General features: G+C 51.7%; 11 protein-coding genes across 11 annotated transcripts; 6 read left to right on the top strand and 5 right to left on the bottom strand.

Annotated features, from left to right (window-relative positions):
* Positions 1-697: 697 nt before the first annotated feature.
* On the top strand, positions 698-2,479 carry NCS57_01430900 (Aldedh domain-containing protein; the record flags this gene model as incomplete). The annotated part of the gene is made up of 6 exons (XM_053063914.1): positions 698-831; positions 886-1,082; positions 1,142-1,237; positions 1,291-1,668; positions 1,725-2,276; positions 2,337-2,479. 6 exons carry the CDS (start codon positions 698-700, stop codon positions 2,477-2,479), a joined length of 1,500 nt encoding a protein of 499 aa, XP_052907247.1.
* A 933-nt stretch (positions 2,480-3,412) lies between these two features.
* NCS57_01431000 (uncharacterized protein) lies at positions 3,413-4,924 on the top strand (the record flags this gene model as incomplete). Its single annotated transcript, XM_053063915.1, has 1 exon — positions 3,413-4,924. The coding sequence occupies one exon, from the start codon at positions 3,413-3,415 to the stop codon at positions 4,922-4,924; it is 1,512 nt and encodes a 503-aa protein (XP_052907248.1).
* Positions 4,925-5,537: 613 nt separating this feature from the next.
* Positions 5,538-7,711, bottom strand: NCS57_01431100 (uncharacterized protein; the record flags this gene model as incomplete). Its single annotated transcript, XM_053063916.1, has 4 exons — positions 5,538-5,697; positions 5,787-6,471; positions 6,526-7,372; positions 7,487-7,711. The coding sequence occupies 4 exons, from the start codon at positions 7,709-7,711 to the stop codon at positions 5,538-5,540; spliced, it is 1,917 nt and encodes a 638-aa protein (XP_052907249.1).
* Positions 7,712-9,590: 1,879 nt separating this feature from the next.
* Positions 9,591-11,214, bottom strand: NCS57_01431200 (Ysc84 domain-containing protein; the record flags this gene model as incomplete). The annotated part of the gene is made up of 2 exons (XM_053063917.1): positions 10,980-11,214; positions 9,591-10,903 (listed from the first exon to the last, which is right to left on the bottom strand). The coding sequence occupies exons 1-2, from the start codon at positions 11,182-11,184 to the stop codon at positions 9,591-9,593; spliced, it is 1,518 nt and encodes a 505-aa protein (XP_052907250.1). The 5' UTR covers positions 11,185-11,214.
* Positions 11,215-12,067: 853 nt separating this feature from the next.
* NCS57_01431300 (Carboxylic ester hydrolase) lies at positions 12,068-12,908 on the top strand (the record flags this gene model as incomplete). The annotated part of the gene is made up of 2 exons (XM_053063918.1): positions 12,068-12,127; positions 12,585-12,908. The coding sequence occupies 2 exons, from the start codon at positions 12,068-12,070 to the stop codon at positions 12,906-12,908; spliced, it is 384 nt and encodes a 127-aa protein (XP_052907251.1).
* Positions 12,909-14,072: 1,164 nt separating this feature from the next.
* Positions 14,073-16,010, top strand: NCS57_01431400 (Multifunctional fusion protein; the record flags this gene model as incomplete). Its single annotated transcript, XM_053063919.1, has 5 exons — positions 14,073-14,192; positions 14,244-14,351; positions 14,410-14,705; positions 14,754-14,822; positions 14,891-16,010. The coding sequence occupies 5 exons, from the start codon at positions 14,073-14,075 to the stop codon at positions 16,008-16,010; spliced, it is 1,713 nt and encodes a 570-aa protein (XP_052907252.1).
* Positions 16,011-16,350: 340 nt separating this feature from the next.
* Positions 16,351-17,775, bottom strand: NCS57_01431500 (uncharacterized protein; the record flags this gene model as incomplete). The annotated part of the gene is made up of 1 exon (XM_053063920.1): positions 16,351-17,775. One exon carries the CDS (start codon positions 17,773-17,775, stop codon positions 16,351-16,353), a length of 1,425 nt encoding a protein of 474 aa, XP_052907253.1.
* Positions 17,776-18,466: 691 nt separating this feature from the next.
* Positions 18,467-19,009, top strand: NCS57_01431600 (uncharacterized protein; the record flags this gene model as incomplete). Its single annotated transcript, XM_053063921.1, has 1 exon — positions 18,467-19,009. The coding sequence occupies one exon, from the start codon at positions 18,467-18,469 to the stop codon at positions 19,007-19,009; it is 543 nt and encodes a 180-aa protein (XP_052907254.1).
* A 106-nt stretch (positions 19,010-19,115) lies between these two features.
* On the bottom strand, positions 19,116-20,593 carry NCS57_01431700 (Aspartate aminotransferase; the record flags this gene model as incomplete). Its single annotated transcript, XM_053063922.1, has 5 exons — positions 19,116-19,234; positions 19,289-19,378; positions 19,434-19,676; positions 19,727-20,207; positions 20,273-20,593. 5 exons carry the CDS (start codon positions 20,591-20,593, stop codon positions 19,116-19,118), a joined length of 1,254 nt encoding a protein of 417 aa, XP_052907255.1.
* A 1,224-nt stretch (positions 20,594-21,817) lies between these two features.
* NCS57_01431800 (MFS domain-containing protein) lies at positions 21,818-23,542 on the top strand (the record flags this gene model as incomplete). The annotated part of the gene is made up of 4 exons (XM_053063923.1): positions 21,818-22,328; positions 22,378-22,803; positions 22,864-23,259; positions 23,310-23,542. 4 exons carry the CDS (start codon positions 21,818-21,820, stop codon positions 23,540-23,542), a joined length of 1,566 nt encoding a protein of 521 aa, XP_052907256.1.
* A 367-nt stretch (positions 23,543-23,909) lies between these two features.
* On the bottom strand, positions 23,910-24,830 carry NCS57_01431900 (uncharacterized protein; the record flags this gene model as incomplete). The annotated part of the gene is made up of 2 exons (XM_053063924.1): positions 23,910-24,582; positions 24,634-24,830. 2 exons carry the CDS (start codon positions 24,828-24,830, stop codon positions 23,910-23,912), a joined length of 870 nt encoding a protein of 289 aa, XP_052907257.1.
* Between the last annotated feature and the right edge of the window lie 58 nt (positions 24,831-24,888).

The raw sequence follows: 24,888 nt of genomic DNA on the forward strand, positions 1-24,888 counted from the left end.
TCACGGTGCTTTTGTCAACAATGACAACAATCTTTCGGGCCATCGGATCTGGGAGCTCGCATAGCCATGGTGTCTCAAATCAACAAGGCGGGTGGCAAAGGATGGGGGCTTGCTAGCTTCTATTTCCAAGCCCTTGATTCGCCATCCCCTTGTAGAAGCTAGCCGCTTTGACTTGGTTCAAGGGTAGTGTCCAGTTGCTTGTTCTGGACTGATAGCAAGTACTTACCCATGCATGTAAATCTCGCCGAGGCCAAAGTACTCTTTATCATGTCACGAATGCCCCCCGTTCTCCACAGGCCGAAGGCGTCGGGTTGTAGATACGGCAGATCCGGGGCGAGGCCGTCTCCAACAAACCCCGCACGCATTCCTTCCCAATCCGGAATAAAATCGAAGGCCTAGATTATCGGCAGGGTTGTGTTTGATCATTAAGTTCCGCCCTGAATGACAGTGGCAAGAAAACAAGAGGCCGATCTATCGTGACTGGCACCATTTCATTCTCATGTATTTTTGTCCATTTGAAGCCTGTTGACGAATTCGGCTGGCAAGCGAGAGAGAGTAATCGAAACCCAACGAACACTTGAGCAACTTGTAGCCTTTGATACCCTCCTTTTTGACATACATCATATAGCTAGCCCAATCTAGATGCCTTGCCCTTGCTCCCACTCACCTCAGAAAACTCCAAGTCACTCCGTCCATCATGGCACCCTCTCCCCTCTCTGTCCAGTTAACTGCTCCTAACGGGGTCACCTACGAGCAACCCCTTGGCTTGTTCATCAACAATGAGTTTGTTGCCGCTCGGTCAGGCGAAACCATTGACGCTGTCAACCCTTTGTAAGTATAGGTCTATTCTCGAGTGTTGCAGGCGCTAACCCTGGTCATTTCCAGTAACGAATCCGTCATCGCACGAGTCCACGCCGCCGGGGCCAAGGATGTTGATACTGCCGTTCAGGCTGCCCGTGAGGCCTTCAATGGGCCCTGGGGAGAAGTGACGTGCACTGAGAGGGGTCGTCTTCTGAGCCGTCTGGCTGATCTTGTCGAGGCTCAAGCTGAGACGCTGGCTACTGTTGAGTCGTGGGACGGTGGTGAGTAATCCCAGGCAATGGCGATCCTTGCTCCTTGAGACGCTGATCCGAGACTTTAGGCAAGCCATTCCATGTTGCCCTGCAAGAGGACGTACAGGAGGTCATCGCCGTGTTCAGATACTATGCGGGATACGCAGACAAATTACATGGCCAAGGTAATAGTGTCTCTCGCCCATCTGTATCGAGCATTTGACTGACCGCTTGGTAGTAATCGAGACTGAAAAGAACCAGCATGTCTTCACCACCCGCGAACCTATTGGTGTCTGTGGCCAAATTATCCCTTGGAACTACCCCCTCAGCATGGCAGCCTGGAAGCTGGGTCCTGCCATCGCGACTGGAAACTGCGTTGTCATCAAGGCAGCCGAGCAGACACCGCTATCCATCCTATACCTAGCGACTCTTTTCAAGGAAGCTGGCTATCCAAAGGGTGTCGTCAATGTCATCAATGGTTATGGTAGAGATGCAGGCGCTGCCCTTGCGTCGCACATGGGTGTTGACAAGATCGCCTTTACCGGCTCGACACAGACCGGCCGAGAGATTATGAAGCTCGCGTCAGGAAACCTCAAGAGTATTACTCTGGAAACAGGTACGTATAATCTTACAAGTGTCACTAGAAAGCCAGCCGAACTGATACTTGGAAAGGCGGAAAGTCACCGCTGGTCGTCTTCGACGATGCCGACCTAGACAAGGCAGCATACTGGGGACATGTTGGAATCATGTCAAACGCCGGCCAGGTCTGCACTGCCAACAGCCGAATCTTTGTGCACGAAAAGGTCTACGACGACTTTCTCCGCCGGTTCCTGGAAAAGGCTGCCTCTGCCAAGGTCGGAGACCCTTTCGCGGCCGACACGTTCCAGGGCCCCCAGGTCAGCCAGGCGCAGCGAGACAGGATTCTCCAGTACATTGAGATTGGAAAGTCCGAAGGCGGAACGCTGGCCCTCGGAGGTAAGGTCCACGAAACTGCTGGTAGCGGCAGAGGGTACTTTGTTGAGCCAACCGTCTTTACAAACGTCAAGGACGACATGACAATTTACCGTGAAGAGATCTTTGGTCCGGTCGCTGCCGTCCTTTCATTCAAGACAGAAGACGAGGTTATCAAACGAGCAAATGACACCTTCTTTGGTCTTGGTGCTGCTCTTTTTACTAAAGATGTGAGCCGGGTTCATCGAATCTCGCGCAAGATACAAAGCGGTAGTAAGTCCTCTCTTCCAGTCCTTGTCTCTGATGAACTTCCAACTAACGTCGTCTTGTTAGCTGTCTGGGTCAACAGCAGCAACAACTCGGATATCCGAGCGCCGTTTGGAGGATACAAGCAATCGGGGGTTGGTCGCGAGTGTGGGCAAGCTGGAATCGAAGCTTACACCAACATCAAGACTGTTTATATCACGCTGGACTAGATATTCTGTGCATTGTGACTGAATTGATTCAGTTGCTCTACAAGTCTTAATGAAGCCCGGTTCAGTTGAAGTCCGGCCCTCGATGGGATAACTGAGCCAGAAGACCGAGTTCAAGTGCCCAAGTGACTCAGTAGAAGCAGGTTGGGTTTTGGATCACTGTTTGTCTAAACAATAAACTGGGACAAAATGGTCACAAGACACGGCACACAGGTCATCACACCAAGCCATCACCATCGCCCGATGCGGGCTGTGTGCTTTGGGAATCAAGACTCATCCCAGACAAGAGAGCCCACCCTCTCTCTGTATTACTAGTTGGTGTAAATCCAAGTCGGCGAGGCCAGAGATATCAAGATGATCTCCTTTAACTTGTAAATTTTAAGACTTTGGGCCTCCGATTACGTAGACGTTGGCAATCCGGCATCATTGCCTCCTAGGGAAGTTCGTATCGACAGATCTTCGTTAGCACAGCCATTCGCAAAATGACTCGGACCCAAGACATCTTATTCGGGACGTGCGGCATTGTGACAGGAGCCTTGCGCAGGCACGCATGGATATGTTATCATAGGTAGGCTCAGCTTGCACGGTCCCAGGTCGTTACCCATGAATGTGGGCGCAGGATAGCGTTCGCCTATTAGCCGAATCAGGAAACAAACCGCCACTCAGTGAGCCTCGCTCTTATTAGCTGGTCGATAAAAATCTCATGCTCACAACCCTCGCTATCGCCGTTAGTCCCCGCATCTGCCACACTAAATCAAGTCCAGCTGGTCTGGCCCCCCTTTCCCCGCGTTGGCCGTGTGTTCCGAGATTGTCACGAACAACATAGGCTATGAGCTGGTCTACTTCAAAAAGGCGGCTTCCCCAGGCTATAGATGGCTTGGCATCCCATGTCTTCACTCTCCATACTCTGGACCACACAACACCATCATCTCCACAATGAGCGCAAAGGAGAAACAGGCAGTGGGCCAAGGCCCTGTAACTTCTCCCAAACCAGAATCCATCATCGGGGATGTCATCGTTATGGAGAAACCCTTCAGTGTCTGGTCTGCCATGGCCATTGGCGCGTCAACAACCAACACGGCTATAGGGGTCATCCTCACCATCGGATCCATCACCGCCAGTGGTGGCTCTGTCACTCTTTTCTGGGGCTTCCTTTTCATGGCAATTGTCGGACTCGCGTGCGCAACAAGCCTGTCCGAGCTGGCATCTGCTCTCCCTGATGCTGGAGGCCAGTACATCTGGGTTGCGGCCCTTTCTCCCCCCGGACCACGTCGTTTCCTCTCATACGTCACGGCTCTCCTCAGCTGGGCCGGAGCTGTGTGCACCGGCGCCTCGGTCTGTGTCGTTGCGCCCAGCTTGCTCTTTTCGCTGGGAAGTCTTCTCAACCCTAGCTTCCAACAAGATCCCTGGATGGGCTTCGTCGCATACCAGGTGACCAACTTGGTAACGCTCGCCCTGAGCGCCTTTGAGCATTTGCTGCCGAGAATCACAAAGGGCATTTTGGCCTTTACCATGTGCCTCTTGGTCGCTCTGTTCGTGGGCCTCTTTGCTGCATCGGACGAGAGGCGCTCCGCCAAAGACATCTTCACCGACTTCTACAACGTCTCGGGCTGGTCAACCGGCGTGGCATTCCTGATTGGGCAAAACGGCTTGAACTGGGGCTTCTCGTGTCTAGATGCCATTGTCCACATCGCCGAGGAGATTCCGGATCCCAGCACCAATGTACCAAAGGCTCTGATATTGACAATCATTGTTGGATTTGTCACTGGATTGCCGATTGTCCTCGCTTTCTGCGTCAACCAGACCAACTACGAAACTCAAAACTCGGCCATGGCAACCGTGTACGTAGCCTTTGGAGAAAGCAAAGCTGCCGCCATTGCCTTTCAGATCGCCATCTTCATCTCGAGCGTCGGTGCAATGTGGGGGATTCACGTCTGGCAGTCTCGCCTTGCGTGGACCATTGGTCTTAACAAGGGCTTTCCCTTTTCGAAGCATATTGGCCAGGTGATGGGTGCTCCTTTTCACACGCCAATCTATGCTTTGATTTGGTCGGCTGCATTCACAAGCCTGCTGGGTTTTCTCTACCTTGGATCCCAGACGGCCTTCAACTCACTGGTCTCTGCTGGCATTCTGCTCCAGTATGCTAGCTATGCCATCCCAATTGTCTTGCTCTTGAAGCATGGGCGATCGCGTCTTCAACATGGTCCATTCTGGTATCCTCGGCTTGGGCTACTGGCCAACGTCGTCTTTCTTTGCTGGGCTCCCATCGCTTTGGTGTTTTACTGCTTTCCGTACGCCCTGCCAGTCGAAGCCGGCTCCATGAACTACATCTCGGCTGTTCTCGCTATTGTTGGTCTTTTGATTGTTGTCTTTTGGTACCTATACGCGCGCAAGAACTTCTCGTTCCCTGAGCTCGGTGCAAGCCGCTGCATCGAGGAGGTTATCTAGCCTGGTCTACAATTTAGTTATCCAGAGAATAAATATTCAGTACATATTCATCAACTCTAGATGCATCAATGTGTCATAGATCCTCATATGAGGTAGTGAGAAGTATATTTAGCATCATTGTTGTCATTATAACGCAATATCCAATATCTAATAAGCTAATCACTGCTTCTGCTTTACGCTCTGGTATTACCTACTATGGTTTAAAACTAAATGATCCGTAAACTTGACCGGACGCCGATACCGCTTCTCACACCAAGGACAAAAGTAAAAGCCCTCCCCATCGAGGAATTTCGCCATCTTAGGAAAGTTATCTCGGGTTCCTACCAGCTTCTTCAGCCGATCGAGAAAGGGCGGTGGAACTTCATTGGGTGGCACGCCAAATCGCGGGTTCGTAGTCTCTAGCTGCAAGGCTTTGCCTATATACACGGGCTGGTAGGAGGCTGGTATTGACGGGTAGGGTTTGGGAGGAGGGGGTGCAGGCTTTCCAGTTGCCGCTGGTGCTTGGTATGGATTGGGCTTTGGTGCTGGTGGAATAGGAGCTGCGGGAGCATGAGCTCTACTCTCCGGGGGCGGAGGTGGAGGTGGAGGTGGTGGTGAAGGCGCAGAAGGTGCTTTAGGTTGAAGTGGCCGGGTTGCTGGTGGTCGAGTTTCCGCCGGGATCGGGGGTCTGGGCGATATATGAGATATTCCAGGTTGAGAAGGACTGATGGGTGGATTCGAATGATCCTGTAGATCCCGGGATGGAGGCAATCGGTGGTGGTGGAAGCCGGATGCTACAGGGCCCTGAGGATGGGGAACTTGAAGGGGTCGCCGGTTAGTTGGAGGTTGGAATGGAGGTAGCTGAGACTGTGGCGCCTCTGACCCCGGAAGTGGTCCGGGAAATCCCATATAAGTAGACCTCGTCATCAAGTTTCGAAGGTCTATTGTTGCGTGGTTGGGTAATGTGTGTTGAATATGATGGACATGGATAGGAGTAGGTATTTGGACTCGAAGATGTTGCCGCTCATTTCTTGAAGGTGATGCCAGGCCGACACCCTGCGTCGTATAGCCGGTGATAGGAATGTTTGGTGCTATTCTGTGTTGTAAGGAGGCGCTTTGCCTTGGGGCAATGGAGGTGTTGGGTCTGGCATCCTTCATCTCAGTGACAACAGAATGCCTGGGGTCTACCGCCATTCTATTGTCTGCAGTTGGTGGTCGACTCGACTTGGCGGGTTGATCTTGATCATCTATTTCGTCTTCGGAGCTGGATATGGAAATTATTGTAATGTCTTCCGCGATGGGCCGGCTGACGGGGTTTATTGAGGTTGCCTCAACCTGGAGCTTTGAAGAAGTCCCAGGGCGGCTTTCGCCGGGGGTCAGTGGCATAGAAGCTGGAAGTGTAGCTTCTGGTCCATCATTTGCGGATAATGGTGCTTTCTCTTCCACGGCGGTGTTTTTAGGAACATCAGTCACAGCCTGTTCTGCCTCTAAGCGAACAGATGTGAAAGTGGGTTTGGGTGGGCTGTCGTCTGTTACGCATAGAGGAGGGTTCTCAGAGTCGCTTTCTTCTATGATACCATTGTTAGCAACTCGAAAACATGCCTGGTTGATAGGAATCTCACCCGAAGAAGCCCATGAATCCTCATAGTCCTCATCCGCAAACTCCGTCTCTTGCTGTAACCTCTTCCGAAGGTACTTTTTCGCAAACTTCAAATTCGGCACAAGCCGTGAAGAAGTTTTAAAAACGCTCAACTCTTGCAAGTCACTCGCCTTGACCCAACCAGCAGAGGCTTGCTCGGGAAAGTCGCGTCTATCGAAAAACAGGACGGGAAACTCTCGATCCATTGCACGAGGCCCGTCATATTCGTAACCTTCCCGCCACTTGAGATTTTGAGTATCGGATTCACATCTCAAGCAGTCTGGCGTTTGATTCATCAAGCCGAGCTTCTCAAGGGTGCTTGGGATTCCGAACGCTTCGAGGCCTATGTGAGGGAGGACCAGGGCGGGAAGCCAGTCTTTTGTCATTTCCCAGTATGCCAGGTAAATACGGCCAGGAGTCGGCCTGATGATTCCGCTAATCCTCCGTTGCTTCGGACTCCGCCTGGAGACTTCCTTTTCTTTGACCTCGGATTCGTTGGATTCATATTGTCGTTTCTTCGGGCTGGGTTTATCCACCTTGCGTTCGGAAGAAGGCTTCTTGCTGGCCTGGCTGACGGCTAGAGCAACCGTATTGTTCTTCTCGGCCAACTCGGCATCGCAGTCCACAACCTCCACACCGAAATGCTTGACGACCTCCAGGCTTGTCGGGTACCATGGCAACCCATGTTTGCTGCCTTTGAGGTGCGCTGCTGCACCTCTTAACGCAGGATGTTGAAAAGCTTTCTGATGCTCCTCACAGTGCAGAATATACCACAGTCCATCAGAAGATGGAACCTGCACGATGAAATGTTTAACCGCGGCATTTCCATCCTGAAATACCTCATTAAATGTTACGCGTCTCTTTGCATGTGATTGCTGCCTCCGCGGACGCAAGTTATGCTTCCCTCGTCAGAATAGTTACCAGCATAATCGCGACAAACTTACTCCTACAGGAGCGCAGACAATCGTGTCTTCAACGTGAGAATCGGATGCGTCGGATGGTGGTGATGGACTTGGCGGAACTGGTGTTATCTCGCTTTTCTGTTGGGGATTCGGATCCTGGGTGAGACCCGGGGAAATGGGAGAAATTGGGACTGTTGGTCGGCGGCCAGGGCGGTCCAGGAGCGTCATTTTCTCGGCGGCATGGCCTGAGCAGGCATCAAGCGCCATTGTTCAGAGGTTTGGTTGTCGGCGGTGAAAAAGGTGTGGATTACACGTCTCATCGAGATGGGGGAGGAGCATTATCTTTATCACACCAAACCCGGAGGACCCGACTAAAAAATTATTGCAAAAATTGATTCATCATAGGCTTGTCATGTTCATCGTAGTTCGTAATTAACTCATCACCCTTGCTTAAACGAGGGTTGGGACTCTGCTTCGCCGTCACACAACCAACAACATCTTGGACCGTCAGGGCCTCGCTATTGGACGAGCTGCCCCTTTGCGGGGCAGATCATCGCGCTGCAGGTAACCAATGTCATGTGTGAGATGGGTCCAACGACTGGGGATAGCATCAGGGGACCCCTGGTCTGACAGGGTCGTTGAGCGAACTTGGCCGCCAATTCGGCGAATTAGTTGCGATACGCATGAGAGACGGCGAAAGGGAAGAGGTGGCAGTAGAGTAGCAGAACAAACGGGAAAAAATTATGACATTGGAGGTTATCTTGCTCCTTTGAAGCTCTCAGCACTTTTCAAAGTCAGCAATCACCCCATCTTACGGCAGTTCTGTTGGCCGTTGGTTGTCTGTTGGTGGCTGCTGGTGGCAACACACCCCGACAGGGATCCCACTACGCGACGATATCTGTGCGTGTGGGACGTTGCTCACTCATGATTCAGGACAAGGTTCGGTCTAGACTCGTATCGGCTGGCCCGTGACAAGGCGGGGGTGAACGGAAACCCCCCAGACGAATGCCTGCTCGAACAGGTATCAGGTTGAGGTTATACTTTGAGACCAATACCAAAGGAGTGAGACAGGCACGACAGGGTTCCGCAACCACACTCTGTATGAGCTGATGTGAATGCTCATTTTGGCTTATCATTATGACAGCGCCAAGGGAGGGTAACGGTCACAACACCCACCGACACATACCGGACAGCCATTAATGGGCGTGCTTTCGGGGACGAATCATGGCTACTCTCAGTTGAATCACCGGTAGGGCTATACTTGGCGTTGAAACCAAAGCCAAGAAGTCACAATTTGCATCAGAAATGACAGGGCCTGTCGGAGAATATTACTCTATTAGTTGATCGTCCGTCTCCATCTCTTCCCACCCGCACCCTGATTCGTTCATATCCATCTCACAGCTACACTAGGACGAAAAAGGATCATCGGCGAAGCTACACTGGCATTAGAGGGCACACATTATTACTGGACAGAGATCATGCGCAGCTTACAAGGTGTTTCCGAGACCGTCGTCGCAGACGGTCCTACCCTGGACTTGGGTGCATCCTGCTCCTTCGAGTTGGAAACGGCCGCCTGGACCTCGATTGTTGCCTTGGGGGGTTGGGGCAGCGATGGCCAGAGAAGAGAAGATGAGATAGATGATGGTTGAACACTTCATCTTGACGGTGTGGTTGAGGGTGGATGTTGAAGGTGGAGGTGAAGGTGAAATTGAACGAGAGGCGTTGGTGTAACAGAGCAGGACCGGCCTGGAAGAAGTTGAAGACGATGAGATAAGTGATCTACACTGAACTGAAGATTGAAACTTTGGGCGCAATCATTTGGGTTTATATACTATTTTCTTGAATTCTTTGACATCCCAGGGTGTATTCTTGGCGGCCTGAAACGTTGATGGGACAACCCCTTCGTTTCATCAAAGCGGCTGAAAACAAGCGAGAATCAAAACAGCACGTCGTATTCATCACTGGGCGCGTCGTAACTGTCATATATATTTATTCGGTCTATAAGTACAGTAATAAGGGAACCAAAACGCATGTCTCTGAAGCAACCTGTAGCTGACCCTGACGCCGTTCCATTCGCCTCTTGCATTTGTCTCAATAATGATCCCAAACCGAAAGACAATCAAAATCCATCCATAAAACTCTTCAATCACTTAGCTTCAGTGTCCTTGAGGCTGACATCCTCAAACTCGAGGTTGGTTGTGGAGGCTCTTGGTGGCAGTGGCGGCGGCACCCTTGTCGGGGTTGCGCTCCGAGGCTGGGTCTTTTCATCATTGGCGGCTGAGAAGTTGTATTCTCCTTCATGGTGAATAATGCCAGTCTCTTGTTGGGAACTCCATGGATTCCCGTTGGTGTGGTGATATGGACTGTCGGCATAGTCCATCTCGGCAACATCTTCGTAGATGCTTCGCTCATCATCCTGTGCTCCATACTTGAGACTGTCGGGGGTGCTTGCGATTGAAGTGACGATGACAGGATCTGTCTGTGTTCCAGCCTCGGACGTTGTGTAGCTTACTTCCGTGCTTAATCTTGACTTGGGTGATGAGGCGAAGCTGTCGCGATTGCTCTTGACTGCTGTCTCCATGCTCCGTCGGAAGAATTTGTTGTAGACTGGGCTTGTTGGGCTGGGATTATACTCGAATTGCTGACTTGAAGGTCTTGAGCGTGTCGCAGCCTCTCGGATCTCGAGACCTTCCTTCTCCAAGGCGAGCACACCATATGGATCTGGATCCTCGGGGTCTGGGATGCCAAAGATCTTGCCCTCGCCTGGAGCATCGACGTCAACGTCGCCGGGTGCAGGTTGCCCTTCTAGCTCTTCCATGAGGTCTTCATCAACATCTGTTCGACCTTCCGCAGCCTTCAACGTCTCCATCAACATCTTGATTTCCGGTGGCGGATGACGCGCTTTGCCAGCCAAGATGTCAGCGACGCGTATCTCCTCGCCATAAAAGCGCGCATTCTCATCCGTCCGCTCAATAATGATGGTACCATCGACTTGAACACCGGCGTAGAACCCTCGAGACTTGAGATAAGTGAAAACAGGCCTGTTAGCCTGCTTCCACTTGCCGTCATTCTCCAAAACGCCACCGGCTCCGACGGGTCCGGCGACAGCGCTAATCTCGCCACCAAGCGTCGCCCGAATCTTTGTAAACGCCTCAAGAGCCTTGCGATTGTTAATCACCACAACACAATCGTAAATGTCGACTCCGACGAGAAATCCAAGTCCGGCTGTGTGGAGCATGATGCCCGATGGGGGAGACCAGGTGCCGTCTTCTTTGCGAGCTACCAGGACGCCGGATCCGCCGGCCCCGGAAACCCAGAGGCCAGTGCGCATTGTTGTAAAGATTGCGAGGCCGACGGCGTTTTCTATGACTTTTTGGGGAATCTTTTTTAGGACTCGTTGTTTTTGCTTGGGGCCTGCTTGGTCTGCTGGTTTTTCTTCCTCAGTGTAGAAGCCATCCTCTGTCGTCATTGTCAGCTCAGCTCGCTCTGACATCAAGGGTGTCATCTCAATGAGGCTCGGATGAGGTATACTCACTGCAGAATGATCTCAAAATCCTGGCTGCCTTGTCGCTCTCCTTATCCAACGTCGTAGGCCAAAAAGCCTCACTCCCAATCCGATTCGAGAGTCTATTTATGGGCGCACCCAGCTTATCAGCCCATCCCCATACCTTGTCGAACCCCTTCTTGCTCTGGGTCTTGGTCTTGTCCCAAGACGGCAACTTTGACGTGACCTTTTGCATCGTGAATGATGGTATGAGTGTGTGAAAATTAATCGATAAAGAGCTTGCGTGGCCATGCCCGCCTTTATACGGGACGCGAAGCTTCCGCCCGTTCCGAAAGGTTGACGCTACATTCCCCAGCTGGCCTATGACATAACGCCTCGCAGTCGCCGGCTGCAGAGAAACTTGGAAGTCCAAGGTAAGATGCACATGATCCGCAACGGCGTTGATAGGTTGGTTTCTGGCACTTTGACAAATGCGCCCACGACAATTGCACGGAACCTTCTGTGGCGGATAGTCCGGATCTAATTCTGCGTCTACCTCTGGATTTTTCTAAGAGACCAATGACGCAACCGGCCGAGTTATTACTAATTAATAGTTAATAATTCAACGACAAGCCACCTAAGTGCCTTTGAATCACCGCTTTTTCGAGTAGAGGAGCATGGATTGGACTCCAAGAAATGGGGATCTAGCTCCCATCATGGGCTGAAGGCTTTACGATGACGGCGCTATGATTTGGAAACCCATAATGTAGCTTGATGTTATCTGCAAATAATAGTGGCAGATCGCCTGGAAGGGTTGTCACACAGTCTATGGGTAGGCTTTCGCAAGGTTGAGGGCGGGCATGTTGAGAAGACCCAAGCTGAGCGATTTCCGTTCTCTAAAATATCGCTTGTCCTATTCGGGCTGCCTCAGAAATGTGTTTGATTGTCAGTAGTCGCTCAGGTCGGCTCAAGCTCGACGGGTAGCAAAGACTCAATAGGATGCAGCGTCAGTAAGAGGACGGGGAGAGAAAGATCTGAGTTCTTGAAAGCTTCCGAGAGGAGAAGCAACCTTAGTTGTGTATGGCCCGCCGCCAGATGGGATTAACCGTAATAATTCAATTCTTACTCGAGCTTTCACCATGTGGTTTCACGTTGATCGCGTCAAACCGAACCCCGACTACCTACCCACCTTAGGTCAAGTAAGATGTGCCGTAACTTAGTCAATAATATCCGCTAAAAGCTCTTGCATCTATTCTTTTACTTCTAGCCATATATATGCGTGGAAAATGCCCACAATCGGGATGTTCATGTTAAAGTGGCATACTTAAAGCTATTGTAGGCTCACGCATTGCTTTTAACCATTCTCTTCCCAGGTGGCCAAAGAGCCTGTTCACCCACCCCTGGCTCAGAGGAGTATCTGTGAAAATTTATTTCATCTCTCCGCTGCTACTCTTCCATCTGGCGTGGGTCTCCCCAGGGCTTGGCTATATGTGTCAAGAGTATATGTCTGCCGTGCATCCCGCTAGTTGCCAACCCCCTCTCATCCATTCTGCATGCCACTCTCTTGGTTAGAGTTTGATTACGAGCCAAATACTATCTGATATATCATGATCTAATATCCCAAGGATTAAGACTACTGGGGAACTTTGGCGCTAGGCAAAGGGTGCCCCTGCTCTCCACTACAGCCAGCAGCAGGTCAACCTTCTCTTTACCAATGTCATCGAGCAAACCATCAGCTACTTCCCCCCAGGTTGGGCACTCGATAAGACCATGAGCATGACTATTGTGGCTTGTGATGCCTTGGATGGAAAGTCGGACGGTGTCGTCTCACGGACCGATCTCTGCAAACTGCATTTCGACATTGACGACGTTGTTGGGGAGCCTTATTCATGCGACGCGATTGAGTCCAACGGGTCACTACGAAGCCACGTTGCCAAGAGCACTGCCACACCGGCGCAGAGCGACATAGTCATGGCCTAAGCTGCAAAGCTGATCAAGACGTATCTGAACGGACCTCATGACTCGGACGGCCGCCGCATCTATCTCAGCTCTCAATGCGGCTCGGACCTCACCAACGTGTATCCACAATACAAAATGGATACCGAGAGATGGGGGTTGACATTGGCCTCGCTAGATCCGAGTGGGTGGCTCGTTTTTTGAACCTCCAGGACACGGCCCTGCTAAGCGACTTTGGCAACGTCACGTATGATCACTTGAGGAAATGAATCACACTTGGACTTCAGACGAACTGACCTGACATCGCACCTTTTCAGTCAGCAGGGGGCAAGATCCTTCATCTGCACGGCGAGAGTGATCCTGGAATTCCCGCTGGCTATTCGGTCTACTACTGCGAGGCCTCATGTACCCATCACTAGGATACAACGAGAGTGTCTCAAAGCTCAATGACGTCTACCGGTTGTTTTTGATCCTGGGCGGAGCACATTGCAGCTCAATCCCGAACCAGCCAGGAAGCGGATGGCCACAGGATACTCTGCAGACGGTGATTGACTGGGTCGAGAATGGAGAAGCACCCCAGAGGTTGAACAGCACGGGTGGGATTGAAGAGGTTTGCCGTTGGCCGTTGAGGCCGCTGTGGTCGAACAATAGTACAGATTTTGAGAGCACCTATGACCAAAAGTCGTTGGATAGTTGAATGTATGAGTTTGAGGCCTTCAGGGTGCCTGTTTTCTAGCGGTGAGCACCGTTTCTGATAATACTACAACTCCACCATGTGCACTACACAACCGAGCAAATAGGCTGAACAGGTTTATGGTCTTGAAAGAATAGGGTTGTTTGGTTCAAAGAACAACCTGGGGTACCAAACTGCAGTCCTCGCATAAAATTGTGAGAAGACGGGACGGTGAGATCTGCGGCGACCATTCGAGTGGGGCATGGATAGACTCCGGCCGGCAAGAATCCGAGCTGTGGGGAACTTGGCGGGAGTTTTCGGCAGCCCCACCTCGCCGGATTGATAGCTTCGGTACTCGGCCCGCCGCCGAGTAGAGTCGGATTGGTCCGGCTACCTCTAGGTGCCTATGGAGGTGGCTTTAGATAAATGCCCCTCGAATGAAGGCTTGCCAACAGCAGTAGCAAAAGGAAAAGTCAGGAGCTGTTGTGCTATTCTGATCAGTGCAGTCCTGTAAAATGTCTTTCCAACTCATCAACCAAGCTCGTCGTGCTCATGGCCCTCTGACCCAGCGGTTGGTGGCACCAGCCAGGGCATTTGGCACCTTCAGGACGCCGCCCATCCGCAATGAACCCAACGTATGTAAGAAGCTGTGTCATCTTATGGTCTTTACTCACGAAAAGCCCTAGCCATCCTACGAGAAAGGAAGTAAGGAACGTCAGGAGTTGCAGAAGGCTTTGCAGTCGCTCAAGCAGAAACTGCCAGTTAAGCTGCCACTGGAGATTTCTGGTCAGAATGTGAGTGAAAAAGATCTTTTTATCTTCTCCTGCGTGAAAAATGCTGATTCGCGGTCAGGTCAAGCACAGTGCAACAGCCCGTCAGACGATGCCGTCTTCTCATCAGACAGTGCTGGCCGAGTATCCCCTGACAACATCGGAGCAGGTCGCGGAAGCTATCGAGTCTGCCCTCGAGGCTAAGAAGAAGTGGCAAGACATGTCCTTCAACGATCGCGCTGCCGTCTTCCTGAGGGCTGCCGAACTCATTGCGACTAAGTACCGCTATGAGATAATGGCTGCGACCATGCTGGGACAGGGAAAGAATATCTGGCAGGCAGAGATTGACTCCGCTGCTGAGAGCTGTGATTTTCTCAGGTAAGATGGAACCGATGTGCCACAGAGATCTACGACTGACTGTTCAAGGTTTAATGTGCACTACGCCGCTGAGCTGCTGAAGCAACAAAACACCATGAACGACGTCGGTGTTTGGAAGTAAGTTAATTGGACTCGAGAAAACTATATACGGGATGTATGAAGAAGGGGTATTAACAAGGCAACAGCCGAACGGAATATCGTCCTTTGGAAGGATTCGTCTACGCCATCAGCCCCTTCAACTTCACGGCCATTGGAGCAAACCTGACAGTGGCTCCGGCAATCATGGGCAACGTGGTCATCTGGAAGCCCTCCGACTCGGCCATCTATTCTAGCTGGCTGCTCCAAAAGATCTTGCAAGAAGCTGGTCTCCCCAAGGGTGTCATCCAATTCCTGCCTGGTAACCCAGAGACGGTCACGGATGCCGTGTTGAAGCATCCCGACTTTGCCGCCCTGCATTTTACGGGCTCAACCGATGTCTTCCGCTCCTTGTATGGAAAGATCGCGGAGGGAGTTGCCTCGGGTGCGTATGTGAGCTACCCACGCATCATTGGAGAGACAGGCGGCAAGAATTTCCATCTGGTCCATGGAAGCGCGGATATCCGCAATGCTGTCGTCAACACTATCCGTGGCGCCTTTGAGTATCAAGGCCAGAAGTGCTCCGCCACGTCGCGTCTCTACGTCGCCGAGTCGGTATGGCCCGAATTCAAGAAGGAGTTGATCGCCGAGACGGAAAAGATCCAGGTTGGATCGCCAGAGGACTTTAGCAACTTTGTCGGCCCCGTTATTCATCAGCGATCTTGGGAGAAGCTTGACTCTGTAATCTCCAAGGCCAAGGCAGACAAGGAAGTCACCATTCTCACAGGAGGGCACACGGACAAATCCGAGGGATGGTACATTCAGCCTACCATCTTCCAAACGACTAACCCGCACCATGAGATGCTCAAGACGGAATTCTTTGGACCTTTGCTGACGGTTTATGTCTACCCGGATGCCGAGTACGAGCAGACCTTGTCTCTGATTGACAAGTCCACCAAGTTTGCTCTCACGGGAGCCGTCTTTGCTCGTGATCAAGACGCCATCAAGGCTGCTGAGGAGGGTCTTCGCCAGTCTGCTGGAAACTTTTACATCAACAGCAAGAGCAGTGGCGCGGTAGTTGGCCATCAGCCTTTTGGAGGGTCCCGGGCCAGCGGAACCAACGACAAGGCTACGAGCACAAACTTGATCTCTCGCTTCACTAGCATCCGAAGCATGAAGGAGGATCTTGTCGGGGCGTACGAAGTTGAGTACCCTTCCAACAAGGTGTAGATATGAAAGTGAAATATGTAGTATTTGACTTGTATTCTACCTGGAACTGTTAAAACATGATTTGAAGACCTACCTGTGCATGAATAGATATGTATCATCAACCAAGAATGCAGTATGCATTCTGCAGCACGATAACTCAGTCTCATATTGGGTTTTTGCAAAGTCTTGCTTCATGTCATTGGCGGTCTAGGCCGTGGTACTTTGCAAGTGTTTAGGGCCCCTTCCTTAGGGGGCGTCGCCAAGGTATATATATGGGGAAGGCATCAACTCTTCTCGCTTCCAATGTTGCGCAGCAAAAGTGGCCCATGATTAATTCCAAGGGAAACTCTAGCAAAGTAAATCAATTTAGATACATGTGGCCCGTAATCCCTCTTCCTTCCCCAGGCAGTGCAAAGTCCCTGTAGTTTACATCTTGGACGACACTCTCCAGCTTGCTTGCCACAACCCGACCTTCTTTGAAAATGGCCAAGAAGGACGAATTTGCATTATCTAGCACTGTAATATCCTCTAGAGGGTTGCCAGTGAGTATAATAAAGTCGGCAAAAGCACCTGCTTTGATCTGACCTAAGCGGTCCGTCATACCCAAGTAAGCTGCAGCATTGGTGGTAGCTGACTTGAGGATGCTGGCTGCAGGGAGCACCTGGGACCTGATGCTAAACTCTCCCGATTGCAGCGGGTGGAGGACACTGAGCAGGTCTGAGCCGTAGCACATGGTAACACCGGCCTCGTGAAGGATCTTGAGCGATTCCAACCCAGACGCGAGAACTTGGCGGTTTTTTGCCTTTCCAGCCGGTGTCAACAAATTGTCGAAAGGCGGCTTGTCCGCAATCTCGTAGGCTTGGTACACCACGAGAGTGGGCGTCACCACAACATCCTTCTCCTTGAGATACGCGGCCGTTTCTGAGTCAACAAAGTTCCCGTGCTCGATCCCTCGGACGCCATTGTCCACAGCATGACGGATTGCTTGTGTTGTGTACGCATGGGCAGTGACATACTTGCCAGAATAACCGGCTGTGGTGGTGATGGCACGAATCTCCTCAGGGGTAAACTGTAGCATCGACAGAGGATCCGTCAAGGTTGCCACTCCTCCTCCGCACATGATCTTGATAAAGTCTGCGCCACGACGTATCTCGTCTCGAACGGCCTCGAGGCACTGCGGCACACCGTCGCAGACGCGTGAAAGACCAGGAAGGTCGCCTCCGCAGCACTTGTGCTGACTGCCCTCGTGGCGGCTGCGGAAATCGCCGTGGCCGCCCGTCTGTGATAGTGCTTTACCTGCGATAAAGAGACGAGGACCCTTCACTAGGCCTTCCACGATGGAGTCCCGAAGTCCAGCGTCCGCACCGCCTGTATCGCGGACGGTGGTGAACCCGCGGAGAAGCATCTCGCGGGCAAGGTATGCTGAGCGAAATGCTAGTGTGCTGGCCTCGGTCGCGTACATGCCCTTCAGTGTGACATCTCCAGGCGCCGCTGTCAGGTGTACATGGCAGTCAATAAGTCCTGGGCAGACGAAGTGGTTGTGAAGGTCTATCGTGGTGATTCCTTCATTGCCGGACGTGGGTTGTTCAGCTCCATTTTTCCAGACGCCAGTGATGACGCCGTCTTTGACTTGAAAAGACGCTCTGTAGTGCACTTCCGCTGCCTCAGGGTCAACAATATTGGCGTTGGTGTATAGAACGGCCTTCGTGGACGGCGAGGGCTCCCAAGGTCTTTGCTTGATCACGCTAGACATCTGGGAATGTTGGTGGGAGCTTGATTGAACCATGGTGAGCTGAGTCTACTTCGAAATTGGGAGATTGGGGCGCTGGGTGTTTGGCCTGGATCGAGTGAGGATGATACAATGGCTCATGTATCCAGGGGATGTAGTGCACACATCGCATCGGCAATGGGGCCTTAGCTCGGCTTCGGGAGGTCGGATATCTGCCCTTGGAGAATGCCAACTTGCCGACACTCGGCCCTGGGCCGAATCATCCCGTCGGTGCTACTTCAGTGGTGAGGACTCCAGTCAGCGACGCGAATGAATGGTGCGCCGAGTAAGCGAGTGATGTTTCCGTCGGATCACTACCGGACAACGTGGCAGGGACTTGTGGCCGCGTTCGCTATCGACCTAATCAACGAAACCAGGTAGGTTCACCGATGCACATGGTCGGACGGCTCTCCGGCCGCTAACTGATATCTGCGCCCTTGGGCACACCTTGCTCCATCCCCTCTCTGGAGCTGTTACCTCCGCTTTTCCGCAGGCCTGCTCACTTCCCAGCTATGGAGATGGGTACGGGGCGGCTGGGCCTTAACGGATGAGTTCCCGTCGGCCTGATCCGAGCTGCCGCGTCCGTTGTTACGGCAACAGAACATAACTTCCATACGTCGACATCTCCCTGTCCATCTCATGCACATCTGTTGTGGACGCCTGTATCATTCCAACTGTCTCCAGTTCCCCTGAGGCCCAGCTCGACACTATGTCGCAATCTCCAAATGTCAGCGCTCTCATCCAATTAGCCAGCGACATTCACAAAAACAAGCCACCCGAAACGATCTTAAAGTCACTCGAAAACACTGTAGCTGCCCTCTTCGGCTACAGTTTGTTCACCGTCTTGGTTTACGATGCGAAATCATCCACCATAAGTCGCATATACTCAACGAGACAGGATGTCCAGCCCGTCGGCACCCGCAAAAAGGTCACGTCAAGCCCTTGGGCGCAATTGGTCCTTAAGGATGGACGGATGTATCTCGGGTCTACCATCGAGGACATGAAGGTCTTTTCTGAGTATGAGTTCCTCGCCACGATTGGATGCGAAAGCGTTTTGAACGTTCCAATTCGAAGCAGTTTGAGTGGAGAGATCATTGGAGCATTGGCTCTTCTGGGAGAGCCTCACAAGTACGACGATGCGGATCAGGGCCTGGCGGTGCTAGTCGCTGTTCTTGTGGCTGGCGTGGTAGAGGCATCGAGGGATGAGGTATTGTCACGGCCCTTTGATTCGGCCAAAATGGAGACAGTTTGAACCTGGAGATGTAAGGTTGTAGGTTAACCCGACTACTTGACATATCCTAGATAGTTGTTGGTAGAAATAGGGCTTTACGTGACCCATAAGGTTGCTTCAAAGCTCTCTATTGCAAGACCCTCCGGACACATGCTGCGATCGCTCCAGCAACGTAACCTACATTGCTCTCATTGAGGCCTGCCATGGAAATGCGGGAGTTCTCCGCCAAGTAAATGTGATAATTTTCTGCTGCCGATCAGCACTTTCTAACTGGCTCTCAAACGGAGATGTACGGCATACCTTCAAGATCTTGAACCATTTGCGGGGACAGCCCCAAGAAGCTGAACATGCCAGACTGCCGGACAATATGCTTCCAGATCCCTGGAGTAGCTATGAACCAGTTAGTTCTGTCCCCATATTGACTATGGGTATCTTCTTCACATACCGTGTGCATTTAGCTGGTCATATAAGGCCCATCTCATTGACCGGATACGACTGCTCATGGTGACAAGATCTTCTTTCCAGGTGGAGAACAGTTCCTCGTCACTTAAAATGAGCTGTGCAATCTTTGCACCGTATGCCGGCGGGTTCGACACCTCAACACGTTGAAGATTCTCCAACATAGAAAGAGACCTCGCTGCGGCATCCTCTGTCGAGGCACAAGCCAGGACACACCCCACGCGTTCACCTGTTTGAGGGTCAAGTTTCAGCCAAAGAAATAATTATGAGTAATCTTACCATAGAGACCCATGTTCTTGGAAAAGGATACGCAAACGATCGCCTCGAGCTGTAGCTCTTGAATGAAATGTCGAATAGCAAATGCATCTTGGTCAAGACACCCCGAGTTCAATCCGAGATACGCCGCATCAAATACCGGGAACAGTTCACGTTCCTTCATCAACCTGCCGATTTCCCGCCACTGGTCTTCTGTCGGATCGAAGCCAGTAGGGTTATGGGCGCAGGCATGGAGGACGAATACGGATCCGGGTGCGGCGGTACGCAGGGCATTGAGATATGAGTCAAAGTCTAGCCTCTTCTTATCTTCGTTGTAGTAGCTGAATGGCCGACACTCGAAGCCAATACTGGAGAAGACTTGGGTGTGATTTGACCAGGTAGGCTCTGGAATGTACACCTTTGGCCTGACTGGGTAGCATCGAGCCAACAAGAGGCCCGCCAAGTGTAGAGCACCAGTTCCTGATACGCTCTGGCATGTGGCCACCTGGAACGTGCTTGGGAGTCAGTCTGGTGGATCGAGGGGCGGAGTTATCGGTGCTGCCCACGGACCTTTGACTCTTGCTCTTGGAAAAATGTCTTGCCAAGGACGGCCTGAGCAACCGAGCGGCGGAAGCCAGCGAGTCCAAGGATAGGCAGATACTCCTGGTTCAGGCCCTTCTCATCGAGGCGCTTTCGAGCTGCGCGCACAGATGGCAAGACCCATGGCTGGCCATGCTCATCCCGATATGTCCCCTGTCCGAGGTTAACTTTCCGAGGAAAGGGGTCCCGAACGTACCGAGCTGTCAAGGCAAAGATGGCATCTGCTGGCACTCTGGGGACGGAGGAAAAAACGGACTTGGCTCCGCTCTCAAGTGCAATGGCGTGTGGCATCTCGGAAGTAACGGTTCTCACTTGGGTAGAGTTACCTGGATCATCTCGAGAGCTCCGTCAGAAATGTCTATGCTTTTCATGACCGGCAAGGTTATTGTGATGATCAGGGGTTGGTCGGTTATAGACCGAAAGGTGGTGGCATAGTCGGCTCAGGTCCGAGTAGCGGGATTTGCCACCATGGAAGGCCGGCTAGCCGGTCATTAGCCCCGGGAGTAAGGAACAACAGGTAATTGACTTGGGCTGAGACCTCGAACTGGACAATCAAGCACTGCGTAGTCTTGAGATCTGGTCATGGGACCAAAGATGGGCAACACGCCGGCGTTAGGCGACCCCGACATCCCCATCTCAGGTAGAGGTTTCGGTAGCTAACGTGAAAGCTAGAGCTTCTCCGGCGTAGCATATTTGCGTGAAGGAGCTTTACTCGGGCTTTCAATGGGACTGGACAGAGCCGCAAAAGGCTGGTAGGCTTCCTTGGACGAGCCGAGGTCACCGTCGACTTGACGTCGTGAATACTCCGAAATACAGGGGAAGAATTATTACTTCTTGTGGACACTACATAATCTATACTGAACTAGGCAGGTATGAGAGGTAGTGGCTCGCGTGGAATGTTAGTATGCCAGCTCCGTACCTCTTGATGTTTTGATACGATACAGAATGCCTATCTGCGAAATTTGTTATTGTTTGCCTCGATAGTCTAACCTGGCTAAAGACGCGTAGGTCTCCTGATGCCCTCCTGACGGCTAAAAGATACTCGGTAGAAAATCCGGAGCCTCTAGCCGACGGATCAGTTTGAGCGAATCATGGGAGATAAGTCATCCTTTGGTCTGGCCTCGGTGACGGTCCGCAGCCGAGAGCTGGTGCCCCGGATGCCCTTGGATCCTCCCCGGATATGGTTCCACCGGTTATCGCTTATCCCCATACCCCGCAATCTAACTAGCGTGATTCCAGGGTGGTGGGAGGATTAGGATAGTTAATCCTTCGGCAAGGGGTTCTCTGTCTTTGATGTCGCTGATACGGACGTCACAATGATGACGGTGTCTTTTAGAGGGTGCCAGTAAAGCTAAGGATGAGTGTAACGTGTATTTATTGGCCTTAATCCGCGAATTTCGGAACTTGAGCTGTCCTCGGTCACTGCCACCATCATCTCCACCCCCTGCTCAAACACCACTGTGTGACGAAGCTTTAGCACCTGAACCATACTTTATTGCCCCTATCTTGCAAACCATGCGTCATTCCATGGACAAAGAGTCCTCTCTGAAGGTCCCTTACCACCAGGATCCAGCTGAGAAGGGCGAAATCTTGCCAGATGACGTTGCCGTCACAGCCAACGAAGACAACGACGTTGTCCTTGCCTTCATCACAAACCTCGATCCCGCAATCAAGGATGAACCCATCTCGGCTAAAGAATACCGCAGAGTTCGTTGGAAGATTGATTTGTGTATCTTGCCTCTGATGGCTGGGACTACGATTCTTGCTGCGGTTGACAAGAATGTCATCGGTAATACCGCTATCTTGGGCATTTTGGAGGACGCCAACTTGACCGGACTCGAGTTCTCTTGGATTGGCAGCCTTTTCTTCTTTGGGTATCTGCTATTTGAATGGCCAATGGCCTACTTGATTCAGCGATTCCCCGTCGCCAAATTATTGTCTGTCACGGTTATGGGCTGGGCCATCCTCGCCATGTGCACGGCAGCCACGCACAATTTCGCTGGTCTTGCTGTAGTACGCTTTCTAAGTAAGCACTCCCAAGCACTTGGTGCTTTTTTCACCTGACCTCTGTCTAGTGGGTGGCCTGGAGTCCATCGTGTACCCAACTAATAGCATTCTAACCGTCATGTGGTGGACACGAGCCGAACAGCCTGTCCGCACCGCGATTTGGTTCAACACATTTTCGACTGCCTTTACGGGCATCGTTAGCTACGGCATTGGACGGACAGACACGAGTCTGTCCCAGTGGAGGCTGCTGTTTCTGGTCCTCGGAGGTTTCACCGTACTCTGGTCGGCTCTGCTCTGGGTTTTCCTCCCCGATTCCCCTGTCAAGTGCTGGCAACTGAGTGATAGAGAGAAGTGGGTTGCCATTCAGAGAGTCAGGGACAATAACACCGGAGTTCAAGATACGACGTTCAAGTGGTATCAAGTAAGGGAGCTGATTATGGATCCCAAGACATGGATGCTTGTCGTGTTTGCGGCCGCTCAAAATGTTCCCAACGGTATGCAATTCTGTCCACAGGTTGTCTCATATCCTAATACTGCTTGCTAATCTTGAGAAGGTGCTATATCCAGTTTCTCTGGTCTCATCGTCCGAGGTTTCGGCTTCAACACGCTTCAGGCCATCTTGATCAACCTCCCCACCGGTGTACTGGGGACCTGCTTCCAGATCATCCTGTCGATCCCTTCCGCGAAGCTTAAGGGCTACAGGTGTATCATCATTGCATGCGCTAACCTCGTTCCACTGACCTGTGCCACTCTGCTGTGGCAACTGCCTAGAAGTGATCAGCATGGTCTTCTTGCTTCATATCTCTGCTTCTGGACATACTTTACCCCATACGTCCTGTCCACTTCCCTTCCTATGGCCAACACGTCGGGACATACGAAAAAGGTCACTATGAACGCTCTGTGGTTCATTGCCTACTCTCTGGGTAATATTCTAGGCAAGTTACTTGTTGGTCCCTGCAACATGTACAAGGGGCGTATACTAACAGCTTTTCCCCTCCAGGGCCCCAGGCCTTCACATCACGAGATGCGCCCGCATATACTGGTGGTTTTATTGGGTTGCTTGTCTCGATCGGAGTTGCGACCGCTTCCATCTCCGCTTATGGGATACTCTGCAAGAGGGAGAATATGAGTCGAGACCGTAGCGGCTTGGGGGCTGATAGCCAAGGCGACCAGAACGAGGCCTTCACCGACATGACCGACAAAGAAAAGCCATCCTTTCGATACACATACTGAGATGGCTCGTATGGACATAAGGGAACAAGATACCGGTTTATTAGTGGATGGAATCGGTGCAGGAAATGGGCAGCTATAACATAGGGCAAGATTGAGCAAGTTGAACACTTTAAGCCGATTGTAACATATGCGTAATTCCACCCTCAGTTCTATCGAATCACCTCAAAAGGCCACTTTCTGTGGCCTTGGTTAAAACGGCTAAGGGGTTGACAAAGAATCTCTTCCAAGATCAAGCGCCGAGACATACTGCAGCTTAGCACTGAACTAACAGGTTAGACTGATCCTCTAAATTGCTATTTTTTACATACACAAAACGCCCAATTGCTATACCAATGGGCTAGACTCGAATGTAGCTGGGATATGCGCCTCAAAGCGCGGCACGAATCTCTTTGTTGAGTACACACCCTAGTCCAAATGTCGGCACAACTCGAACACACCGGATAAGTCCCGCCGATGGAAACTCCGCCGTGACCCTGGACGCCTTCTCCCTCCACGAGCTCATCCGGCCACTGTAGTAGTCCAGGCCAACAAGATGTGCCGGGGTCGCGATACTCTGCGCCAACATTGGCACCGTCATCTGAGAAATTGTCCCCTTCATGTGCTGGCTTGCTGTGATGAAGTCTGGGACGGCATCAGCTAACCAAGGGGCTAGGCAGAAGGACCCAAATATTGTAGCTGAATCCCTCACCAAAAACGCCGACACCGCCGCTTTGTAAGACCGAGATGGCATGGTGACGGTCTTGCTGTTTGTGTTGTCACTCCCATACATGTTGGCGAACTTCAGGTCTTTCCAGATACCCAGGGGTACGTTAACTGCCGTTACGGACAGGAACGTAAGTGTTCCCATTGAAATTTGGCTGACCTCATGTCCGAGGGTTTCTGACATGTTGGCAACGCCAAAGGTGGCGGAGTACAAGCCGCAGACCAGGGTGAAAGACCGACCGAGCATAAACCTCCTCGGATGGAGGGCGGCGCAGGCAATATTATCCTTCAATGCACCGGTCAATGATTTCTGGCCTGATAGTTTCTCGATGACAGCGCTTTTGAATCGTTATTAGAGGCCAATCAAGCGTTTTCCTCTGGCGACTTGCCGGTCAATGATGGTGATGGCTGGCGTAAGCAATGCTGCGGAGACGACGGCAGCAACAGTATCGCCAGCGAGCTTTTTCCAGAGCGGAGTTTCATGGCTATCCTTGGTAGTTTGGTGAAGGGAGCCGGGGCCGCTTCTTCCCATGTCGGTGTGGGAGTCGTCTTCCCACCAAGTTGAGAAGGCATGCTCAAGATACATGGTGGAATAGTCCAGGGCTTAGTTATTCGGTTCATATTGAAGTAATGGATCTCTTTAT

Source organism: Fusarium keratoplasticum, chromosome 12, assembly GCF_025433545.1.
Source record: "Fusarium keratoplasticum isolate Fu6.1 chromosome 12, whole genome shotgun sequence".
Classification (NCBI taxonomy): domain Eukaryota; kingdom Fungi; phylum Ascomycota; class Sordariomycetes; order Hypocreales; family Nectriaceae; genus Fusarium; species Fusarium keratoplasticum.